Genomic DNA, 24,664 nt, shown 5'->3' on the forward strand with positions numbered 1-24,664 from the left:
TGTACTACATTGGACCACCCCCCCTTCTCTCTCTCTGGTTACGGCTAATTTTGTCTTTGCCTGCACATAATGGTCTGATATATTCTTTCCACATTTTCCTCTGTCCTGACACCTGACAAGCTATGGTAAGCAGCTCTTCTGGGACACTCCAAAATCAAACCATTCTTCTCTAGTCTTGGGTAGTGCCTTAGCCTCTGTACCATGACCTTCCACAGTCTTGGATTAGAGTTCTCTTGCCTGAGGGTACACTCCGATACGCTATTCTGTCTTATTTCTCTTCCTCTTGTTTGTTTTAGAGATTTAATGTAATTTAATGTTATTGTTCTTAAAATATTTTATTTTGATTGTTTATTACTTCTCTTGTAGTTTGTTTATTTCCTTATTTCCTTTCCTCACTGGGCTATTTTTCCCTGTTGGAGCCCTTGGACTCATAGCATATTGCTTTTCCAACTAGAGTTATAGCTTGGCTTGTAATAATAATAATAATAATAATAATAATAATACGCAAGATGTATTGCAACCATGAATCGCCTCAAGTCTAACGATAATGAAAACGAAAGTTCTGTAAAAAGCCGATTACTTCATGCTCCATCAACCCCTCTAAATTTTCCCACCACGTTTTACTATAATCTCTCATTTCCTTTCTTCACTGGGCTACTTTCCGTGTTGTAGTATTTGGTCTTGTATCATTGTACTTCAACGAAGGCCTTAGCTTTGCTAGTAATAATTATATCTTTAATATTTTATAATGAACTAGGATATTCATTTACGAAAGTATAATTTTACGAACTTTATATGCTTCTAAATCACTATTTAGAAAGAAAAAAAAACAGTATCTTCATTGAAATCAATAGGACATGTGTAGGGAACAAAAATATACATTTGACAACCTTAAACAGATTAAACTTTAAAGGTGTTCGTTGATGGTATGGAAAAGAAAGTTGCTTTGGTGATCTGTGATGGAACCATCATGATTTCGAATTCTAGTAATATGCTACATTTTTCCTGATCTAGTAAAGACATTGACCGTCTGCACATTGTTTAACTACTAAATTCAACACTGGTTTATTGTAACCCGTAAAATTTAATAACGGATAAAACGTATATTACCCCATACGATAACATTTGTTCTCTGGCATCCTGACAAAACAGATGGCAGTAATGCCGTTTTGAACAGAAAATGGCTAATTATTCGAGCCAACATAAATTACTCCGAAACAGATTTTTATTTTGCATGTCACACCAGAATTGTGAAAAGACTTATCAGATCATACAATATTACCTAGATTTTTATAACGGTCATCCCATGGTCAAAATAACGTGTTAAAAGAAACATGGAACTGTTCTTTTATGCCAGGCCGCCAGGCGAATGATAGTAAACGTAAATGATATTCTAGATGTTTCGTATCATTTGCTTAACATATTAAAAAACATTATTGTTTTTATTAAAAGAGTTTGTATATTTTGAAACCATATATACTGTATATAAAAATACTTAAGAACAGGTTCGATAAGTTTTTTTTTGGTGCGTAGAGAATTCTCCCACTGACGCCATGTTCGATACCTAGAACTTTGAAGCGTGACGCCGTGATCATTTGGCTACTATTCATCGTATGTTAAAGACACGGGTTTTGGTATTGCATAGAGGATGCCTAAGGTGAAAGCTAAAAGACGTTATGCGTCCCGTCACTTCCGTGGTAAAAAGTGGGTAAGTAACAAGATTCCAGTTAGTAATTATCCTTATTTATATATCGCCAGCTAAAATGCCGGGAAAGTTGTGATGATGGTAGCAGAGATTCATACTCTTTATAGTTGATATCCTTGTCCATGTTCATATTACAATTGGATTCCATGAAGGGAGAAGCATTTTTCTCAGTTAATGTTATTTATGTAGCAGACATTTACCTATGTGGCTATTTGTGTGCGCTATTTCTGGGCGACCCTATGCTAATGCGTCTAGTGAAAAGGTTTACCAGTCAGGTTGACTGCCTAGTAATGCTGTTGGTGCACCTCAGCCTGCCAGATAGAATTTCCGGTTCAGTCATAGAACAGGGCAACATTAGTGAGGGCTATGAAACTCTCATGATTGCATAGCTCTGCAAATACTCCGGTTTTGGGTAAAGGGTATTATTTTACTGTGTTACAGGGCATTGTAACCTAGGGAAAAAACTACTTTTTTCTATAGAAAAAATTCTGCTCTTCGAAAATGACACTTTCCCGTAGCCAATGATTAGTTTCAGAAATTATATATATATATATATATATATATATATATATATATATATATATATATATATATACACCCCATATGGTTTCATTGTAGTGTATTACAGGGCGATGTAACCTAGGAAAACAACTACTTTTTCTTATTGAAAAAATTACGCTCTCCGAAAATGACACTCGTTCCCGTCGCAAATGAATAGTTTCAGAAATATATATACATCTATATCCTCCGATAATGGGGGACCCCCAGTGTGAACTCGGGGTTTTGGGTGGGGAAAACATACTGGGGAATCGATATATAAACGTAAAACAAGCCTTTCCTTCTCTATTCATTACTTTCTTGAAATTATAATAACCGGAGGAAAATACAAAACAGCATATCTGAATAAACTTTGGAGGCGCCGTTGCAAAGATTGTGTCATGAAAAAATACAGTAACCAGTGCTGACAATGTCCGATGTAGATCAAATGTTATTTTGTGACCTGTCATACTACTAGGCTAGGTTAGGTGGGTTTGTTAGGTTCTGTGCCCTTTTTGTACTTTTTATATATTAGGTAAAACTTATATGGTGAAATTATTTAAAATACGTATGGAAATATCTATCATTTCTATCGTTAATAATGTCAGCGTGCCGTTGGTAACTCTGTGTACCATACGTCAATGTTGGTAACACTGTGTATTATTGGTAACGTTGCTAATGTTATCGTTCGCAGTACATTCGTAAGAGAAGTGACACCGTGCAACTCAAAGTTAGCCGAATTGGTTGATCTGTTAGTTTCCGATTGAAATGAACATCAAATTCGGTTAAATCACGTTATTTACTACAGGAAAACTTATATTTTCTGTTCAAAATCTCACCCTGTAATACAATACAAAATTACCTATATATGTATATGTGTATATATATATATATATATATATATATATATATATATATATATATATATATATATATATATATATCTATCTATGTATCTATACGTTACATTCTTGGATAAACCGATGGCAAAATACGGTAATATTGAGCTGCGCAATCTAGCATTAGCAATGTTAGCGTAACATGCTAACATTAGCAGTGTTTTTGGTAATTGTTTACAACACCACACTCCATTTACTCCAAAATAATGCAATCCTGCAGTTCTCACCTTCTTGCACAGTAATTAGGTGGTTATTTAAATTCTGGGAAAGCAATAATTAGCAAGATATGTTGAAGAGGGGGAGGGGGTTATAAAAAGAAAACAGCTCGGTTTCCTCACTAAATGACTTGAAACTGACATGTCAACATAGTCAACCAAACAGAATTCGTGGTACGTAATAGTATACAACACCACGCTCTCCATTTACTCCAATATAATGTAATCCTGCAGTTCTCACCTTCTTGCACAGTAATTAGGTGGTTATTTAAATTCTGGGAAAGCAATAATTAGCAAGATATGTTGAAGTGGGGGGAAGGGGTTATGAAAAGAAAATAGCTCGGTTTCCTAACGATTTGGAATTGACATGTCAACATCGTCAACAAAACAGAATTCTTGATGCCTGCGTACATTTGATATACTGTATATTCAAAATATACTTGATTAAAAATGGATTAATTACTCAAAAGTGTCCATTAAATATGCAATTTACAAATAGTGATACTCTTGAGTAATCACTCAATTTTCGATTAATTATATATTAAATATGCAATATATCAAATGTACACTGGCATCACAAACTTCTGTTTATGTACGCTGGCATCACGAATTCTGTTTGGTTGACTATGTTGATGTGTCAGTTCCAAGTCTTTTAGTGAGGAAACCGAGGTATCTTTGTGTCGGGAGTTTCGAACTGATCATTCGAAATACCCGCCATTTAAGTCCACGAACGTTGCGTTAAATTAGTGTAAGACTAGAAGATCTCGCGGGCGTTTCTACAAATGAGTGCTGTCCAATACGTGACGGTATTGTGGCGAAAATTTCAACCACCTGGTGGGGAAGGAGTGGGTGTCAGAGAAACAAATTTTTTATTATTTACAAACCACAAAAATTATTTTTATGAATAGAACTTACCTGGCAGTTATATATATATAGCTGAGTCTCTGACTGCGGCAGAATTTAATCGAAAATCGCGGCAACCGCCTTGTGGTGGTTGTGTGGTTAGATGGTTAACAACCCTTACAGGGTGGTACTTGGAATCATTCCCATTTTCTGTTCCTCAGATTATCTCTGCCGGCCGGATTGACAACATCGTTGGTCCGCCTTTCAGAGTTTTTCGGATCGCTTTCCCTTCATCGCCTTTTTGGACTTCGTTTTTGGTGAAGTACACTGTGTTGGGATTTGGCAATCGGATTGTTTTTGTTTTTTGTCTTTTTTCCTTTATTATCATGAGTGAGAAAATTCATTATCGTGTTTGTGCGAATGATATTTGCAAGGTGAGGTTGCCGAAACTTTCGGTTGACCCTCACACTATCTGTATGGGTTGCAGGGGGTTTGAATGTGCTTTAGATAATAAGTGCAAGGAATGCGAGGTTTTAAGTGATAATGATTGGTTAGCTATGCAGCGCTATGTGCGCAAACTCGAGATTGATAGAGTTAGAAGAGCTAAATCAAAGTCAAAGTCTGCTAGTGAGCCTAGCTTAGATTTATCTATTGACCCTTTGCTTGTAACCCCTTTGGAAGGTATTCCTTCCCCAAATGTAGTGACTCCTGCCCCTTCTACAGGACCTGTGCCTACGGATGACCCCGGGTATGCTAAATTAGCTGCTGAATTGGAGGCCCTTAAAGCACAGTTGTAGGCCTTTAAAGGTAAGGGTGTTGGTGAAATTAGTGCTTGTGAAAGTGCAGTGGAGGTGACGACTGATCGAATCTGTCATACCCCTAGGTCTAGACCTCTACCAAGCTCCCAGGACCAAGGGAGAAGGTACGTCGAAAGCCGAAAGGGGGTGAGAGTTGCTTATCCTCGGTCAGTCGTCGCCTCAGACAGTCCTGTTGCGATCTCCCAGGCTGCTCTTGACCACCGTAGGAAAGGCGTGTCGGATACGTTTGTGTCTTCGCCTGATCGTTCTCCCAGACGTAATTGGCGTTACGAATCAAGACCAATGAAGAGAGGGTGGAACCGGGACGTGCAGTCTCGTTCTCCCTCTCCCGGTTCGAGTAGCAGAAACCCTGATCCTTCGGAAGACGATTTCGATGTTCCTGTTAAAAGGGCGAAACAGAGAGTCCTTAGCCCAGTTAATCCTGCTAGACTCCCTGCTTCTTCTGCCAGCGCTCCCAGTCAAGCCGTACGACAACTGCCGTCTTCGGCACCGCGAGAGCCAGCGGAGGTTGCTAAAGCTTTCATGGTTGTTATGCAGGAACAACTTTCATCGTTAGTTAAAGCTTTCAGCCACCCTTCTCAGTCCGTCAGACGTAAGGACGTCTCTTTGCCTGTTAAGAGATCTGCTTCTAAGAGAGATTTTAGTATCTCCCAAGAAACCTTTGCGCACTTTGTCGGCCGTACGACAACGTACACCCTCTTCATCGGCACGCTGCCAGGAATTTCCTTCCCCCCCCTCCCGCCGCCAGGACGATACTGCCTCTCGTTCTCGGCGCCATGACGATTCCGTTTCCCTTTCGAAACGCCTGGACGTTACTGCCTCGTTTCTTAGGAAACAGGATGAATGCAGTCTGCATTTTCAAGGCGACGGCAGCCTGCATCTTCAGGACGCTTCCGTTTCTCGTCATCGTGACGATACTGCCTCTCGTCATTGTGACGATACCGCTGCTCGTCATCGTGACGATACCGCCTCTCGCCGACTGGGTGTTAGCGGCGCTCGGCGCCAGGATTCAAACAGCTCTCACTGCCAGACTGCTGGCAGCCCAACTCTTCGGGATGTTATCCTTGAGCAGGACCTCGAAGATATTTCGGAAGAGGAAGAAAAACCTGCCGACTCTTCTAGCGATTACAAGGTTCTTTCTCGCTCTTTTGGAACTTTATGAGGAGGAATTTCAACCTTCGGCCCCTCGTTCTTCTCAGTCTCAATTTACCAGGAAGAAAGCTACTAAGTCTTCGGCCTTCATCAAAATGAAACTTTCAATTTCGGCCAGGAAAGCTCTCGCTAAAGTGGATGATTGGATGAAGGAATGGAGACAAGCTGTCAAGACCACCTTTTCTTTTCCAGTCCCGGCTCGCTTCCAAGGCCGGTATGTGGTATGAGACAGGGGAACCTTTGGGGTTAGGAGTGCCTTCCTCCTCCCAAGGTGACTTCTCGGCTCTTGTGGACTCGGCAAGAAGGCATGCTTTAAACTCTGCCAAGGTGATGTGGTCCATGTCGGAGCTTGATCACCTCGTCAAGGGAATTTTCAGGGTTTTCGAGGTTTTCAGCTTCCTGGACTGGTCTCTCGGGACTCTGGCCAGGAAGTCTGAACTCCTGGAGGACACGAAAGACCTGACGAGTATCATGTCCTGCATGGACAAAGCTCTAAGGGATGGAGCTAATGAATTGGCTTCCCTTTTCTCAGCAGGGGTCTTAAAGAAGAGGGCCCTTTTGTGCTCCTTCACCTCTAGATCTGTGACTGTTGCCCAGAAGTCGGAGCTGCTTTACGCCCCTTTTTCTCGTCATCTTTTTCCTGAAGCTCTGGTCAGAGATATCTCCCTTTCTCTGGCTCAGAAGGCTACTCAGGACCTTTTGTCTCGGTCGGCTAGAAAGACCTTACCTGTTGCTCCTGCTCCTCTGAAGAAGGAGGAGAAGAAGTTTCAACAGCCCTTTCGGGGCAGGATCTCCTTGAGAGCGGATTTTAGGGGGAGAAGACAAGAGTCAGGGCCAAGGACCAGCAGGGGTGCGTTTAGGCCCCGGTCCAAAAAATGAGATGGAAGTCCTCCAGACACCAGTAGGGGCAAGACTGTCTCGTTTTTGGCAGTCTTGGGAAAGGAGAGGGGCGGACACCTGGTCCCTCTCAGTCGTCAAGGAAGGTTACAAGATCCCCTTTTTAAAGAAACCACCTCTCTCAAACTCTCACCTGGCCTTAGTGGCTCAGTACACCGACGCGGGGAAACGAGAGGCTCTTCTGGAGCTAGTCGACCAGATGTTGGTCAAGGGAGCAATAGAGCCAGTTCAAGACCTCGCCTCACCAGGCTTTTACAATCGCCTGTTTCTGGTTCCCAAGAACTCGGGTGGATGGAGACCAGTCCTAGATGTCAGCTCTCTGAACGCCTTCGTGGAGAAAACAAAGTTCTCCATGGAGACGACTCAGTCAGTGCTGGCTGCAGTTCGTCCAGGAGACTGGATGGTTTCTCTCGACCTGCAGGACGCTTATTTTCACGTCCCCATTCATCCGTCTTCGAGGAGATATCTGAGGTTTGTGTTCCAGGGCAAGTGCTTCCAGTTCAGGGCACTTTGCTTCGGTCTCAGCACAGCTCCCCAAGTCTTCACCAGACTTATGGCGAATGTGGCAGGCTGGTTACACCAGGAGGGGATAAGGGTCTCCTTCTATCTAGACGACTGGCTGATCCGGTCACAGTCGAAAGAGAAATGTCTGGAGGACCTAATGAAAACTTATACGATCACTCAGGACCTGGGACTCATCGTCAACTGGGGGAAGTCTCAGACCGAGCCGAATCAGACTATTCTCTATTTGGGGATAGTTCTGAATTCAGTTCTTTTTCAGGCTTCTCCCTCCCAGGAGAGGCAGACCAGGTGCCTGGACAAAGTCAAAGACTTTTTGAGGAAGCAGGAATGCTCAGTGAAGGAGTGGATGAGTCTGCTGGGAACTCTATCCTCCCTGGAGCAGTTTATCCCTTTGGGGAGACTGCACCTAAGGCCTCTGCAACACTTCCTCGCAAAGGTTTGGAACAGAAAGATCCAGGAGGACACTTTTTCTTTTCCCATTCCGACAGAGATCAAGGATCTTTTAATGTGGTGGCTGGACCCAGCTCTGTTGGGAAAAGGGATCTCCTTGTTCAAGAAGAACCCCGACCTAGTGTTATTCTCAGACGCGTCCGAGTCAGGCTGGGGAGCAACACTAGGGAACAAAGAGGTCTCAGGTATTTGGGAAGGGAGTCAGGTCAGTTAGCATATCAACAGGAAGGAATTGATGGCCATTTTGTTAGGGCTCAAGGCCTTCAAAACCTCGGTCTCGGGAAAGACTTTGGAGATCAATTCCGACAACACCACAGCTCTCGCGTACATAAGGAAGCAAGGGGGAACTCACTCCCTCTCCCTGTTCTCAACTGTGAGAGAGCTTCTCCTCTGGGCGAACGAGAACGAGACCCAGCTGTTGACAAGGTTTGTTCAAGGGCAGAGAAACATCAGGGCAGACATGCTCAGCAGGAGGGGACAGGTCCTTCCTACAGAGTGGACTCTCAACCCGCATGTCTGTCGGAGCCTCTGGAAGTTGTGGGGCAGACCAGTAATAGACCTTTTCGCCTCCGGTCTAAACAAGAGGATCCCCAACTACTGCTCCCTAGTCCCGGACGAGGAAGCTGTTGCAGTGGACGCCTTCTTGATGGATTGGACGGGGCTGGACATGTATGCCTTTCCCCCGTTCAAGATCATCAATCTGGTTGTCAGGAAGTTCGCTCTCCTCGATTCGGGACGAATGACCCTAGTGGCTCCATTCTGGCCTGCGAGGGAATGGTTCACCGAAGTGGTAGGGTTACTGATGGACTTTCCATGAAGACTCCCGGCAAGTCCAGATCTTCTCAGACAACCCCACTTCGAGAGATTTCACCAAAACCCCCTCGCTCTCAATCTGACTGCCTTCAGACTGTCGAGAAGCTCGTTAGATCTCGAGGCTTTTCGGCACAAGCGGCGAAAGCTATTGCCAGGGCAAGGAGGATCTCTTCACAGAGTCTACCAGTCAAAGTGGGAGACCTTTAGAGCTTGATGCAGGAGGCGCAAGGTTTCCTCGTCCTCTACCTCTCTGAGCCAGATTGCAGACTTTCTTTTGTACCTCAGGCAGGATGCTAAGCTGGCTGTATCTACCATTAAAGGATACAGGAGCATGCTCTCAACTGTCTTTAGGCATAGAGGCTTTAGAGTTATCTCAGAATAAGGACTTGCAGGACCTCATTAGGTCTTTTGAGACGACGAAGCAGGTGCACTTAAGGCCCCCTTCTTGAAACCTGGATGTGGTGCTTAAGTTTTTGTGCTCCAGGAAGTTTGAGCCTATCTCGCAAGCTTCTCTGCGAGATGGGACTAAGAAAACCCTCTTCCTTTTGTCTCTAGCGACTGCCAGGAGGATCAGCGAGGTCCAGGCAATCGAGAAGCGTGTAGGCTTCACCCTAAATGGAGCGGTTTGTTCCTTGAGGTTCGACTTTCTCGCCAAGAATGAGAACCCTTCGAAACCCTGGCCTAGGACTTTTGAAGTCCCTAACCTCACGAATCTAGTAGGTCAGGAACAGGAAAGCCTCCTCTGCCCGGTTAGGGCTCTCAAGGCTTATTTGGCCCACACTAAGAGCGTGAGGGGTGCTTCCAACTCCTTATGGTGTTCAGTGAAGGATCCTCAAAAACCCCTGTCAAAGAACGCTTTGTCCTTTTTCCTGAGGGAAACTATTAGGGAAGCCCACCTCTTTTGTGAGGAAGAAAACTTCGCCCTGTTAAAAGTACGGGCTCACGAAGTAAGGGCCATTGCTGCTCCGCTGGCATACCGGAAAAATATGTCAGTTAAGCAGATCATGGACGCAACGTTCTGGAGGAGCAACTCTGTCTTCGCTTCTCATTACCTCAGAGAGGTAAGAGTGGACTATGACAAGTGTTATACCTTGGGCCCATACGTAGCTGCGGCTTCTGTATTAGGCAAAGGAGTTACTACCCCCACTCAACCTTAGTTTATGTACTTGTATATGGGTTTGTGTTTTTTTTATGGTTGTCTGAGGTCCTCGTCCTGTGGTACGGTTCCCTCAGTCCAGATAGATAGTTTATATCTATTTCTGCAAGGTTAGATGGTTAGCTTTAGTAAGGTTGCAGGTTTTTTATATGGGAAGGTAGTTTTCTGAAGTCTAGTCAAGTTGTTGGTCCTACCCCTTTGACAGACTCGATCGAGTTGTTTGCAGCGTAGCAGGTCTACTCCTGGCTGAACACTCCTAAGGGAAAGCGACTCTAGAGGCAGTTACCTTTGAAGTCAGCTACCTTAGCAGGTAAGGAATCAAGGTGTTTGTTCTCCTACAACTCTTTTGTTGTTTCCCCAACTATGTTTTTTTCAATATTTAACTTAGCCGGTGATTATAATAGCTGCAGCTCTGCTGCTCGACAGAAAACTCTACGGAAAAAATCCGCCAGCGATCGCTATGCAGGTAGGGGGTGTACTTCAACAGCGCCATCTGTCGTCCAGATACCCAGTACTCATTGTAAACAAAGAACTCAATTTTCTCTCTGTCGTGCTACCGGCAAGACCTACTAATTCGCTGTTGCTAACTGGATTTGTTTTCACAACTATTTGGTGAAGTACACTATTCTAGTTTTGAGCTTTCGCTGTGCAGGCTTTCTCTTCAATAAATCCTTGCATTCTTTTTTTGATTACGGATTATTTGTTGATGACTTTGGATAGTTTTTGAATTCCCCTTTGACCAATTCAAAATGGCTGACCCTTCTCAAGTCCCAAAATTCAGGAAGTGTAATGCTAGGGACTGTTCAAGGCGTCTTCCGAAGGCCTCTATCGATCCTCACACTGTTTGTTCCAATTGTCGGGATAAAACCTGTCAATTGGAAGATCGATGTGAGGAATGCGTTGGGCTTTCGGAATTCGATTTTATCGAATTCCAGAAATATACACGTAGGCTAGAGAGAGATAGAGTCAGGAGAAGTTCCTCTCGTTCTGTTGAATTTTCCTCTCCTCATGCCCCACAACCTATTCCTTCCCCTGTAGTGGTTGCTCCTAATCCCCCTTCTGGCACTCAGGAACCTTCGATGGCTGATATGATGCGGGCCATCCAAGCTCTGGGTGAGAGAGTTGAGTCCCTGGCTAGTGACCGTAACCAGCTCATGGCGGACGTCAAGGAGCTGAAGTGTAAAAGTGCAGTGGGAAGTGGTAAAGTGAGTGATAGTGTTGTGGATAGTGTTGCGCTTGAGGGTTCGTCTGTTCGTGCCTGTCGTCCTCCTAGTCCGGGACCTCTTGCAAGCTCCCAAGTCCAGGGGAGAAGCAATGTCGTACGACCAACGGGTTCGAGAGGCTTTAATCAGCGAACAGACGTTCCCTCCGTGGTACCGGGCGCATCTTCCCAAGATCGCTCCTGCCGCACAAAGACGAGAGAGCCCATTTATACCTCGTCTGCGGAAGAGGTTTCTCGCAAGAAACCATGGACCAAGGTCTCACGACCGTTAAAGCGCAAGTCGGTCCCTTCCGCGCAAGTCCAACGGCCCAGCTGTAGCCACTGGGTCAGTTCGGACTCGCTGCAGTCTTCTGATGACTGCTCACCTCCTAAGAGAGGCAAAGCGGTACCGCCTCAGACAGTTACACCGTCTGTCGCCGCACCTGCTCCTGCAGACCCTAAGTGGTCTTTGCTGCAGAACATGCAGTCACAATTAACGTCTCTGATGCAGGACTTTCGTGCGGAGAAGGTTGCTGCTGCACCAGCCTCTTGCCTACAACCAACCACACACTCGGTTGTGCGTCCTGTGGACGCTGAGGCAACCTTCTTGCGCACTCCAGTTGAGAGAGTTCCGCCACCCATGCGTTCCAGTGTACCCTGCCAGCCGCATGTTGACGTTCAGCGACGCACGGAGCCTTCCGTTGACGTTCGCGAGGCACAACAACCGTCAGAGTTGTTTTGTTTTGACGCGGTGCGTCAACCTCCGCAACCCAGTGTGGTTGCCACTGCTCACCCACATCAGGCTAGACAGTCTGGAGTAGACGCTGTGCGTCCCCGCGCTGCTATGGTTGTTGCCAGCTCACAGACTGGGCAACAGTTCCATGACGTTGCGTCCGGCTCAGTCACGCATGCACCCGTGCGACCGGACTCAGCTATCCAGCCGTTACCTACTCCATTGCCGCTTCCTCCTCAATACTCGGATGATGATGGTGCTGCTCACGTTGATGAACCACATTCGGATCTTGACGAGCCTAAGTCCACGCAACCCTCTTTGGACTTTAGAAAAGTTTTAGCTCTGTTCAAAGAGATGTTTCCGGACCAGTTTGTGTCTGTGGCTCCGCGCTCTCCTCCGTCAGAGTTTGTTTTAGGTATGCCGTCATCCTCGCCTGCCTTTACTAGACTCGTCCTCGCACGCTCGTCCAAGAGAGCTTTACGAGTGATAGGAGAATGGATGCAGTCCAAAAAGAGTCTAGGGAAGACAGCCTTTACGTTTCCCCCCTGCTAGACTCTCTTCTAGATCGAGCCCCTCTTAACGAGAGAATGCCTTGATGAAGTCATTGGGCTTCAGCACGGCATATCATTCCCGTGCTGAAGGCTTGTGATGGGCAAGAGGGCTCTCGAACTGGGGAATTTCTTTTCCTCAGTTTGACTCTAAATTTCTCTCATTCTTTTTCTATTACCTCTTATTGCTTATTCCTCCTTCATAATTATCACCTGTCTCCAACCTTGCTGTCAAAACTCTTTTACCCATTTCACTGTCCAGGTTTTTTAGAGGGGACATTGTATCCATGATCGGTTTTTATTTCAAAATCAATTGTGGGAGCTGTGGTGGTCTTGCCAACTGCCCGAAAATGTTTGGACACCTAGGAGTGTCAGTATCCCCATACTGGCACGCTGAACTATCTCTTAAGAAATTTGGCCTTCGGATTCCAGGGGTTGGCGATTTTATAGAGATAGGGCTCTCGGCATTCTGTCCGGTTTGCCTGCCACTATGATTAGAGTGGGGATGATTGTATTCTTGAAATGCTCTCAGTCCCATCAAGCGGGTTTGGCATACACTTGAGCCACTCTGATCATAGTGGTACCATCCCTTTGTGGTAGGGTAGGGAGTGGACATTTGGTAAGCAGCTTTCACAGGTGTCATTGGTGGAGAAATTAATTCCAGGAAAGGCTAACGGTGTCTTCTTTGGAATTTCAGACAGTCTTAATTTTTTCTCTCCCTTAAACTATATTTTTTTCCATTGTTTTTTTTTTTCATTGTTATTATGACCCCTTCCCTCCCCCTGAAAAAATAATTAATTAGTAAACTTAATATTCCCTGTACCCCTGGATCAAATGGCGAACCCCAGACACCGTTGACGACTTCTGCTTGTTTAAATAGGGAAAGCTCTGTTGACAACCTCGGCAATAAAAAGGATTCCTCCAACAATACTTCTTTGACCAGTGTTGTTAAAGACAATTTATCGGCACTGGTGGAAAATGATGCTTGTAATAACCGTAATACTTTACTCTCTGGTTCTGGTTCATTACCAGATCCAACAAAAAATCTGAAAATTCTCCACTTAAAAAACATACCAATTGGTTGTAGCTATGACATAATTCATGAAGCCTTCTGTAGATTTGGAGCAATCAAAGAAATTTTAATGGAGCTTAATGGTAGTAAAGGCTTTTGGGAAGCTTGGGTATCATTTTCAAGTTTTGAGATTGCTTTAGAAGCAAATAAAAATTTAGAGAGCATAAAAATTGACGATTGTTTGATTTCTGGGGCTTTATGTGATAAAGCACCAAGACACCTAGAGGTATATAAACCAGAAGAATGGATGGAAAAAGAAATAGAGCATAGACTTCCAGAAGTAAGAACCCCCAAGCCCCCAACATGGATAATTGCATCTGGAAAGATAGATAATTATAACTATTATAAGATTAGTAAATTTATACAAAAAAAAGTTGGTTTAATTAAAAGTAAGGATATTAGTAGATACGGTAAGCAATCTGTTTTGATTAATGCAAAATCAGATACTCAAGCTCACATGCTTTGTGGCATGAAGATTGCAGAAATTGATCCTATTAAGGATATTAAACCACATATGAGCTTCAGCTATGGTAAAGGAGTAGTTTTTGATAAAGATCTATATGAATTCTCAGAACCAGAAATTCTGGACATGTGCCCTGCTAATGTTTGGAAAGTAAGTAAGATCCCTCAAACAAGCATGGTAGTTTTAACATTTGAAACCCCTCTTATACCAGATCATATAATTATTGAGAATGAAAGAGTACGTGTTCGAGAATATAAACCTAGGCCTTTACAATGCTTTAATTGTTTCAAGTACGGTCACCCTTCCCGGTACTGCAATAATACGAAGATCTGTATTAACTGTTCTTTGTTAGAACATGGCCAATGCAACAGAGATACAACCTGTGCAAACTGTAAAGATCATCATAAATCAAATGATAAAAGATGTAGAGAATACAAGAAAGAAGAAGCTGCAATCTTGAAAGCAAATGCTGAACATATAAGTGTAGGTTATGCAAAGCATTTACTCAATCGGCAACTTAATTTTGCTCGCGCGGTTAAGATGCCAACAAAAGATTATAATCTACTACCACAGGGGGACCAGTGGCAGCACCTGGCCCGTCGGGTGCATCTCCCTTAGTGGTAGTAGCCCAGCCATCTGGGTCAAGTGCTCAGGCTATAAAAGCCAGAGCACAAACCTCCAAAGAGGTCAATATGGTGTCCAACACACCAAAAGTATTGTCACCGATAGGAGCATCTCCCCTAGAGGTAGTAGCCCAGCCTTCTGGGTTAAGTGCTCGAACTGTTGAAGTTCTAGCACTATCCTCCAAGGAAGCCAATGTGGCTTCCACCACCTTAAATGTTTTGTCTCAGGCAGAATCTCTACCTGATTTGATGGAGATTGGAAAACAAGATCTTCCAAAGAGGAAAAGGTCCCCATCATCCTCACCTTCATCTAAGTCAGGTAAGTGCCCTACTGCTCCTGATCCTAAGGTTGACTCTTATAAAGATCCTAGAAAGAAAGAAAAGAAGAGTGGTGGCCTAGTAAAGCCTTCCATCTCCAGGCCTTACATGGCTTCATCTGAAAAGTCCCAAAAGACAAATGAGACAAAGAAAAATAATAACAAAAGATAATGTCTATCATCCAGTGGAATTGCAGAGGTCTAAGTACTAGCATTGAGCAAATAAAAACTTTAACCAGGGACTCAGACACGAAGGTAATTTGCCTACAGGAAACCAAGATCAGTGACAAACCATTTAATCCTGGACTCAATTATCATTTTTGTAGATCCCCTCCTTTGTAAGCTGCAAGAGCTCAAGGTGGTACAGGTTTTATTATTCACAAATCTGTAAAATTTGAAACAATCCCACTCAATACACCACTACAGGCATGTGCAGTTAGAACTCATATCGGGAAAAAAATTACTTTATGCTCGCTATATATTGAACCATCCTTAGAACTTTTCCTCTTAGATCATGCTGGTAATCCAAGAAGGCTTAGACTTTCTGACCTCCAAGACTTGATCAATCAGCTTCCTGCCCCTTTTATTTTAATGGGTGATTTTAATGCAAAGCATACTTTATGGGGTGGAAATGTGTGCGATAGATGGGGTAATCTTGTTGAAGAATTAATCGACAACAATGATGTAATACTAATGAATGATGGTTCTCCAACTAGGTATGATGTATTCCACAACTCTACATCAGCCATTGATTTGTCAATCTGTTCCTCATCCATTCGATTGGACTACCTTTGGTCAGTAAATGAACACCTACATGGCAGTGACCATTGGCCAATAATGTTAAATTATGTCCATAATCTTCCTTCTCAGTGTCCACCAAAATGGAAGATAGATGAGGCAGACTGGGCAGCTTATGAAAACTGTTCACACACTGATAAAGAATATGATGAATTTACATCTCCAGTGCATGCCTATCAACATCTTGAAAATATTATTGATGATAATGCTAGCAAGTTTTACCTAAAACATGCGGTTTACCTCATCGCTCTGTAGTTCCTTGGTGGAGTAAAGAATGTGCCAACGCAAGAAAAGTGACCCGAACTTGCTTCAGAAGATACTTGAGGACAAACTATTTAGCAGATAGAATAGCATATCTCAGAGCCTGTGCCAAACAAAAAAGAATTTTTAAAAAAGCAAAGAGAGCATCTTGGAAGAAATATATATCTAATATTAATACCAAAACTCCTTCAAAGGAAATATGGGACAAGATTAGAAAACTTCAAGGTAAATTCGTCCCTAAGCCTCTACCAATATTAAGGGAAAATAATAGATATATATCTGACCCCAAAGATGTAGCAGAGGTTCTTGCTAAGCACTTTGCTCATGTATCAAGTGCTGACAACTATTCCCCAGCATTTCAACAAATTAGAGCATCAACATCTGTTGTTCCTCCTGCTTCTTCAAATACTGAAGCTTTTAACCTTCCTTTTAGTATGGAGGAGATGCAAAATGCTATCTCCAGCTCTTCTTTAACTGCCCCAGGTGAGGATGGCATCCGGTATGAAATTATATCACTTCTTCCAGTGGATACCAAGGAATTTTTATTAGAAACCTTTAATGGTCTATGGGCTTCCCATACATCTCCTGATTCCTGGCATACTTCAATTGTAATTCCAGGCCACAAGTCTGGTAAAGACCCAGAACTGCCATCTAGCTATAGGCCCATATCCTTGACCAGTTGCATATGCAAACTATTTGAGAGAATGATCAACAACAGACTTGTGTGGTATCTAGAATCAAAAAATCTTTTATCTAACAGACAGTTTGGTTTTAGGAAGAACCGAAGTACTCTAGACCCTTTGCTGATGTTATCAAGGGAAATTTCAAATGCTTTTTCTAACCAAAACCAGGTGGTGGGTGTCTTTTTTGACCTCGAAAAGGCATATGACACCACCTGGAGGGGTGGTATTTTAAAGCAATTGGCCTCGTGGGGTATAGGAGGACATATGTTCTCTTTTATTGAAGAATTTTTATCAAACCGCTCCATTAAAGTGAGAGTAGGGTCAGAACTATCTTCATCCTACATGCAAGAAGAAGGTGTCCCCCAAGGCAGCGTATTGAGTGTGACCTTGTTTGCTGTTGCAATTAATAGTCTCATTAGTCACATACCTCCTGGCATACAAGGATCACTATTTGTCGATGACTTTGCAATTTATTGTAGTGGATCATCTGCACTACAAGCATGCCAAAATCTTCAAATTGCAATAAATGCTGCTTCCGCATGGGCAAATTCTCGCGGATTCATGTTTTCTCCCCAGAAGACCAAAGCCATTCGCTTTACTCGTACTCGTAAAAGGGAAGAGATCTCCACCCTTTTCTTAAATGATTGTATTTTGCCATATGAGGATAGTGTCAAGTTTCTTGGAGTCATTTTCGACAAGAAAATGACATTTGGTCCCCATATAAATGACCTATCTATCAGGGTTAAGAAGTCACTGAACATTCTGAAAGTGATATCGCATTTTGATTGGGGTGCTGATAGAACAACTTTGCTTAGAATTTATACATCTTTGTGTCTGAGCAAGTTAGACTATGCATGCCAAATATATGGGTCAGCTACAAAGACTTTACTTGGAAAACTTGATATTGTTCACAATGCTGGGCTTCGCATCTGCACAGGTGCTTACAGAACATCTCCCATTGACAGTCTCTATGTTGATTCTGGCATACCTCCCCTTTCCATTCGCAGAGAGGAGTTGAGTTTGAGGTTTTTAGCTAGGTCCCTTGCTGTGAGAAACAATCCTAACTGTAAATATGTTAGGGCGCCTTTAGATCGGGCTCCTAACAGATCTAGAGTGCCTAAGCCTTTGGAAGTACAGCTGAAAAATGATGCTAGAGAAGTAGGCTTGTTAACAGCACAGATAGCAGAGGTAGGATATCCCAAGTCTCCTCCTTGGTGTAATCCACCTGTTAAAGTATGTTTTACGGCAGGAGGGAAAAATACCTTACCTAGTAAGGTAATGAAAAGTGAGTTTTTAAATCATGCTGCTCAACATCATGGGAAACATGTTTTTACAGATGGCTCCAAATCGGCTGCAGGAGTTGGAAGTGCAGCTGTGGTGGGGGATATTGTTATTAGAAGGAAACTCCCATACTCTTGTTCAATTTTTACTGCTGAGCTGTACGCAATAATTCTCGCAGTCCAACATATTTTTAAAAATGGCAACCAAAATAGTTTTTATACAATTTTTACGGATTCCAATAGTGTTTTACTCTCATTAAAACAAATTATGCCAGGCCATCATCTAGTACAAGAGGTGCAGGACTGGTTAGTACTTCTGCAATCTAGGAAGAGTATCAGTGTTCACTTCTGTTGGGTCCCTGCCCATGTTGGGGTGGATGGCAATGAACAAGTAGATAAGGCAGCAAAGGAAGCTTCAGGGCTAAGTAATCCATCCCCCTTGAGTATTCCTTACAAAGATCTTAAAAGTGAGATTCATCTTTACTGTAAAAATAAGTGGCAAGCTCGATGGTCTGAACTGACCACCAATACAAAATTGAAACAAATCCACCCATTGGTGGATAAATGGTCATCTTGTAATTCTACAAGTAGAAGGGATACCATTATTTTAACTAGGCTGCGTATTGGCCATACACATGCAACGCACAATTATTTAATGAAGAGTGGGGAAGGGAGACAGGCCCCTCTTTGTAATACCTGTCAAGTGACAATGGATGTTAAACATATTTTAGTCGATTGTCCTGTTTTTAATCTCCAGAGGAGGACACATTTACTCCAGGACAAACCGTTAAGAGATATACTGGGGGAAAACTGTAATACCCTGAACTTGAGAAAATTTATACAAAGTATTGGGTTATATTACGAGCTATAATTGATTTGATTAATTTATTTATTTATTTTACCCTTTTAATCCCTATTTATTTCACATCTAGATTTTATTGTATGAAAGTGTTACGATTTGTATTAAAGGTTAAAATGATACTAAATGGTGTGAGTGTACAGATATGATTGAATGATTTTCGTTATATAGCGCTGAATGGCCTTTGATGCCCCAGTGCTTGGCTTAATGCCTAAATCCCATATTCAATTCAATTCAATTCTAGATCGAGCGTCTGGTATGCCACGGGAGAAGTTCTCGGCTTGGGAGTTCCTGCCTCTGCCCAGGGCGACTTCTCAAGTCTTGTAGACTCTCCCCGCAGGCTAGCCATGAGACGCTCGAAAATATGTTGGTCATCTTCGGACCTAGACCACCTTTTGAAAGGGATATTTAGAGCCTTTGAGGTCTTCAACTTTCTAGACTGGTGTCTGGGAGCTTTAAGCAGGAAGATCTCTCCGACAGAGAAGGAAACTTCCTTGCTCATCATGTCCTGCATGGACAAGGCCATACGTGACGGGTCTAATGAGCTTGCTGCATCGTTCGTATCCGGAGTCCTCAAGAAGCGTGAGAACCTTTGCTCTTTCCTGTCAGCTGGAGTGACGCCTTGTCAAAGATCCGAACTTCTGTTTGCTCCTCTTTCTAAGTGCCTCTTTCCAGAGGACTTGATTAAGGAGATTGCTGCTTCTTTGATACAGAAGGACACTCATGACCTGGTTGCGTCCTCTGCTCGCAAAGCCACCCCTTTGCCTACCTTGTCAGCAAGACCAAGGATGGACACTCCAGCGTCCCGATTTATTCCGCCCTTTCGTGGCAGAGCCTCCAGCAGAGGAGGTGCTCGTGCCGAAGGGAGACGTGGAAAGAAGAAAGGAACCAAGTCCTTTAAAGGCAGAGTCTGACTGCCAGCTTCTTCAGACAGCAGTGGGAGCCAGACTCAAGAACTTCTGGCAGACCTGGGAGAAGAGAGGCGCAGATGCACAATCTGTGAAGTTGCTCAGAGAGGGGTACAAGATCCCGTTTGTACGAAAACCCCCTCTAGCTACGTCTCCCATCGATCTCTCTCCCAGGTACAGAGAGGAAGACAAGAGACGAGCATTGAAACAGGAGGTGTCTCTCTTACTAGAAAAGGGAGCGGTAGTCAAAGTCCTGGACCATCAAACCCCGGGCTTCTACAACCGTCTCTTCTTAGTGGCAAAGAAGACAGGAGGGTGGAGGCCGGTGCTAGACGTCAGTGCGCTGAATGTCTTTGTCACAAAGCAGACGTTCTCCATGGAGACCACAAAGTCCGTTCTAGCAGCGGTCAGAAGGGAAGACTGGATGGTCTCTTTAGACCTAAGGGACGCATACTTCCACGTCCCCATCCACCCAGACTCCCAACCTTTTCTGAGATTTGTTTACGAAAAGGTTGTCTACCAGTTTCAAGCCCTGTGCTTTGGCCTAAGCACAGCTCCTCTTGTGTTTACGAGGCTGATGAGGAATGTAGCCAAATTCCTTCATTTAGCGGACATCCGAGCCTCCCTCTATTTGGACGACTGGCTTCTAAGAGCTTCTTCCAGTCGTCGCTGTCTGAAGGATCTAAAGTGGACTCTAGATCTGACCAAGGAATTGGGTCTCCTTGTCAATATGGAAAAGTCTCAAGTGGTCCCATCCCAAACTATTGTGTATTTAGGGATGGAGATTCACAGTCTAGCTTTTCGGGCTTTTCCGTCGGCCCCCAGAACAAGCCAAGCCCAGTTATGCATCCAGAACATGCTGAAGAAGGAACGATGTTCAGTCAGGCAGTGGATGAGTCTGATAAGGACACTATCATCCCTGGAACAGTTCGTATCGTTAGGAAGACTACACCTCCGTCCTCTTCAATATCACCTAGCTGTTTACTGGAAAAAGGACAAGACGCTAGAAGCGGTCTCGATCCCCATTTCCGAGAAGATGAAGTCTTGCCTGACTTGGTGGAAGGACAGTATCAGCCTCAGAGAGGGTCTGCCCCTGGCTGTTCAGACTCCCAACCACGTTCTCTTCTCGGACTCAGGCTGGGGCGCGACATTAGATGGTCGGGAATGCTCGGGAACTTGGAACTCGAAACTCGAGTCAAAGGACAATGCATATCAACTGCAAGGAGCTACTGGCAGTTCATCTGGCCTTGAAAAGCTTCAAGTCTCTCCTTCAAGGCAAAGTGGTGGAGGTGAACTCGGACAACACCACGGCTTTGGCGTACATCTCCAAGCAAGGAGAGACCCACTCTATGACGTTGTACGAGATCGCAAGGGACCTCCTCACCTGGTCAAAAGGTCAAAACATTTCGCTAGTAACGAGGTTCATCCAAGGCAACTTGAATGTCATGGCAGATTGCCTCAGTCGAAAGGGACAAATCATTCCAACAGAATGGACCCTACACAAGGATGTGTGCAAGAGACTTTGGGCCACATGGGGCCAGCCAACCATAGATCTCTTCGCAACCTCGATGACCAAGAGGCTCCCAATATATTGCTCACCAATCCCGGACCCAGCAGCAGTTCATATAGATGCCTTTCTCCTAGATTGGTCACATCTAGACCTATATGCATTCCTCCCGTTCAAGATTGTCAACAAGGTACTGCAGAAGTTCGCCTCTCACGAAGGGACAAGGTTGACGTTAGTTGCTCCCCTCTGGCCCGCGAGAGAATAGTTCACCGAGGTACTTCGATGGCTAGTGGACGTTCCCAGAACGCTTCCTCTAAGGGTGGACCTTCTACGTCAGCCACATGTAAAGAAGGTACACCAAGGCCTCCACGCTCTTCGTCTGACTGCCTTCAGACTATCGAAAGACTCTCGAGAGCTAGAGGCTTTTCGAAGGAGGCAGCCAAGGCGATTGCTAGAGCAAGGAGGACATCCACCCTTAGAGTCTACCAATCGAAGTGGGAAGTCTTCCGAAACTGGTGCAAGTCAGTATCTGTATCCTCGACCAGTACCTCTGTAACTCAAATAGCTGACTTCCTTTTATACCTGAGGAAAGAACGATCTCTTTCAGCTCCCACTATCAAGGGTTACAGAAGCATGTTGGCATCAGTCTTCCGTCACAGAGGCTTAGATCTTTCCAACAATAAAGATCTACAGGACCTCCTTAAGTCTTTTGAGACCACGAAGGAGCGTCGTTTGGCTACACCTGGTTGGAATTTAGACGTGGTACTAAGATTCCTCATGTCAGAAAGGTTCGAGCTGCTTCAATCAGCCTCATTTTAAGATCTCACCTTAAAGACTCTTTTCCTGGTTTGCTTAGCCACAGCTAAAAGAGTCAGTGAGATTCACGCCTTCAGCAGGAACATCGGATTTTCATCTGAAACGGCTACATGTTCTCTACAACTTGGTTTTCTAGCCAAAAACGAGCTACCTTCTCGTCCTTGGCCGAAATTGTTCGATATTCCAAGCCTATCGAATCTGGTTGGAAATGAACTAGAAAGAGTCTTATGCCCTGTGAGAGCTCAAGTTCTATCTAAGACGAACTAAACCTTTACGAGGACAGTCAGAAGCTTTATGGTGTTCAGTTAAGAAACCATCTTTGCCTATGTCAAAGAATGCTTTATCCTATTTTATCAGACTGTTAATACGAGAAGCTCATTCACATCTGAGTGAGGAAGACCAAGCTTTGCTGAAGGTAAGGACACATGGAGTTAGAGCTGTCGCAACTTCAGTGGCCTTTAAACAAAATAGATCTCTGCGAAGTATAATGGACGCAACCTATTGGAGAAGCAAGTCAGTGTTCGCGTCTTTTTATCTTAAGGATGTCCAGTCTCTTTACGAGAACTGCTACACTCTGGGACCATTCGTAGCAGCGAGTGCAGTAGTGGGTGAGGGCTCAACCACTACAATCCCCTAATTCCATAACCTTTATAATCTTTCTCTTGTAATGTTTTTTATTGTTGTTTTTGGGTTGTCCGGAAGGCTAAGAAGCCTTTCGCATCCTGGTTGATTTGGCGGGTGGTCAAATTCTTTTCTTGAGAAGCGCCTAGATTAGAGGTTTTGATGAGGTCCTGTGGTATGGGTTGCAACCCTTCATACTTCAGATCCTAGGGGTCGCTCAGCATCCTAAGAGGATCGCGAGGCTCCGTAAGGAAGACGTACTTAAAAAGGCAGAGTAATTGTTCAAGTCGACTTCCTTACCAGGTACCTATTTATTTTATTTTTGTTATTTTGATAACTTCTAAAATGAAATAAAAAATCCTTAGCTCATAATAATGTAAACATATATTGCTGGTCTCTACCCACCCCCCTGGGTGTGAATCAGCTATTATAATCACCGGCTAAGTTAAATATTGAAAAATGTTATTTTGATAATAAAATAAATTTTTGAATATACTTAACCGGTGATTATAAATTAAAGGACCCTCCCTTCCTCCCCAATAGAGACGCAGTGGACCGAGGAGAAAATTGAGTTCTTTGTTTACAATGAGTACCGGGTATCTGGACGACAGATGGCGCTGTTGAAGTACACCCCCTACCTGCATAGCGATCGCTGGCGGATTTTTTCCGTAGAGTTTTCTGTCGAGCAGCAGAGCTGCAGCTATTATAATCACCGGGTAAGTATATTCAAAAATTTATTTTATCAAAATAACATTTTTCTGTCTGTTTCCCTCCTCCAAATGTGTGAATCAGCTATATATACATAACTGCCAGGTAAGTTCTATTCATAAAAATGGAGTTTTTATGATAAAACAAAGTTTTATGAATACTTACCTGGCAGTTTTATATATATATATATATTTTAAAGCCCACCCACCTCCCCTCAGGAGACAGGTCGGGCAAAGATAATCTGAGGAACAGAAAATGGGAATGATTCCAAGTACCACCCTGTAAGGGTTGTTAACCATCTAACCACACAACCACCACAAGGCGGTTGCCGCGATTTTCGATTAAATTCTGCCGCAGTCAGAGACTCAGCTATATATATATAACTGCCAGGTAAGTATTCATAAAACTTTGTTTTATCATAAAAACTCCATATTGTTTTGTTTTACCACGGCAAAAATATCGATGTATATATTTAGAGCCAAGGACTCTCTAGTTTGTTGGATTCTGGCAAATTATGGCCTTCAGCCGAAATATTAAGTTTACCCTTTGATCTGACGTAAGACTTTGACTGTTTCTCTGTCTTGTGGTCGATAAAGAAACTTTATCAAACCCCTTATTGAATAAATAACGTAAGAGTTCCCGCGCATCTCACAAGGACACTAGTTAGCGCGGGAGACCGTAATTTTCCTCAGAGCTGTCCAGCAAATTTTCCTCAGAGCTGTCCAGCACGACGCTCGTTCATTCCTGCCTAAAGATCCAACCAAGTAAGTGCCACTATGTGTTAGTCTCTCCGTCTCCGGCTCCTATCTACCGCGATACCAGGTCGGTTCCTTTGTGAGGTTGTATATGTACATTTGTATCGCTCTGTAAAATTGTCATCCCTGGGACTGGGGATTAGTTTTATGCTTCAGATAATGCCTGTAGGCCTTGGTGTATGATTTACCCTAGATTTGTATTTATATTCTCGAAACTTAGTCTTATTTAGTCCAACGTGGACTGTGTTTCATGAGCACATGTTGCAAACCCCCTAAGGGTGACAGATCTAACTTTCCATGTGCCCGAATTGTTATCGTGTGTGTTTTTTTCTTTATCAAATGATTTTTGTAATTTGAAATTGTGATCATATTTTATTGAATCCTGAATAGTTTTGGATAGCAAACCTCTTCAAGGTCTTGTCATCGGCCCATTTCATCGGGCCTAGAATTAGTAATTTCAATAAGTCGGAGAAAAATTCACGACACTTCGTTTTATAACCCCTT

General features: G+C 43.5%; 1 protein-coding gene across 1 annotated transcript in view; it reads left to right on the top strand.

Moving 5' to 3' along the window:
• The first annotated feature begins 1,576 nt into the window (after positions 1-1,576).
• Positions 1,577-24,664, top strand: part of LOC137660323 (trichohyalin-like) — a 167,209-nt gene continuing 144,121 nt past the window's right edge. Inside the window, exon 1 of the mRNA XM_068395142.1 lies at positions 1,577-1,708. Within this exon, the coding sequence (XP_068251243.1) occupies positions 1,649-1,708 (60 nt within the window). The 5' untranslated portion in view covers positions 1,577-1,648. The remainder of the gene's footprint in view (positions 1,709-24,664) is intronic.

The sequence above is a fragment of the Palaemon carinicauda genome, chromosome 20 (assembly GCF_036898095.1).
Source record: "Palaemon carinicauda isolate YSFRI2023 chromosome 20, ASM3689809v2, whole genome shotgun sequence".
Classification (NCBI taxonomy): Eukaryota; Metazoa; Arthropoda; class Malacostraca; order Decapoda; family Palaemonidae; genus Palaemon; species Palaemon carinicauda.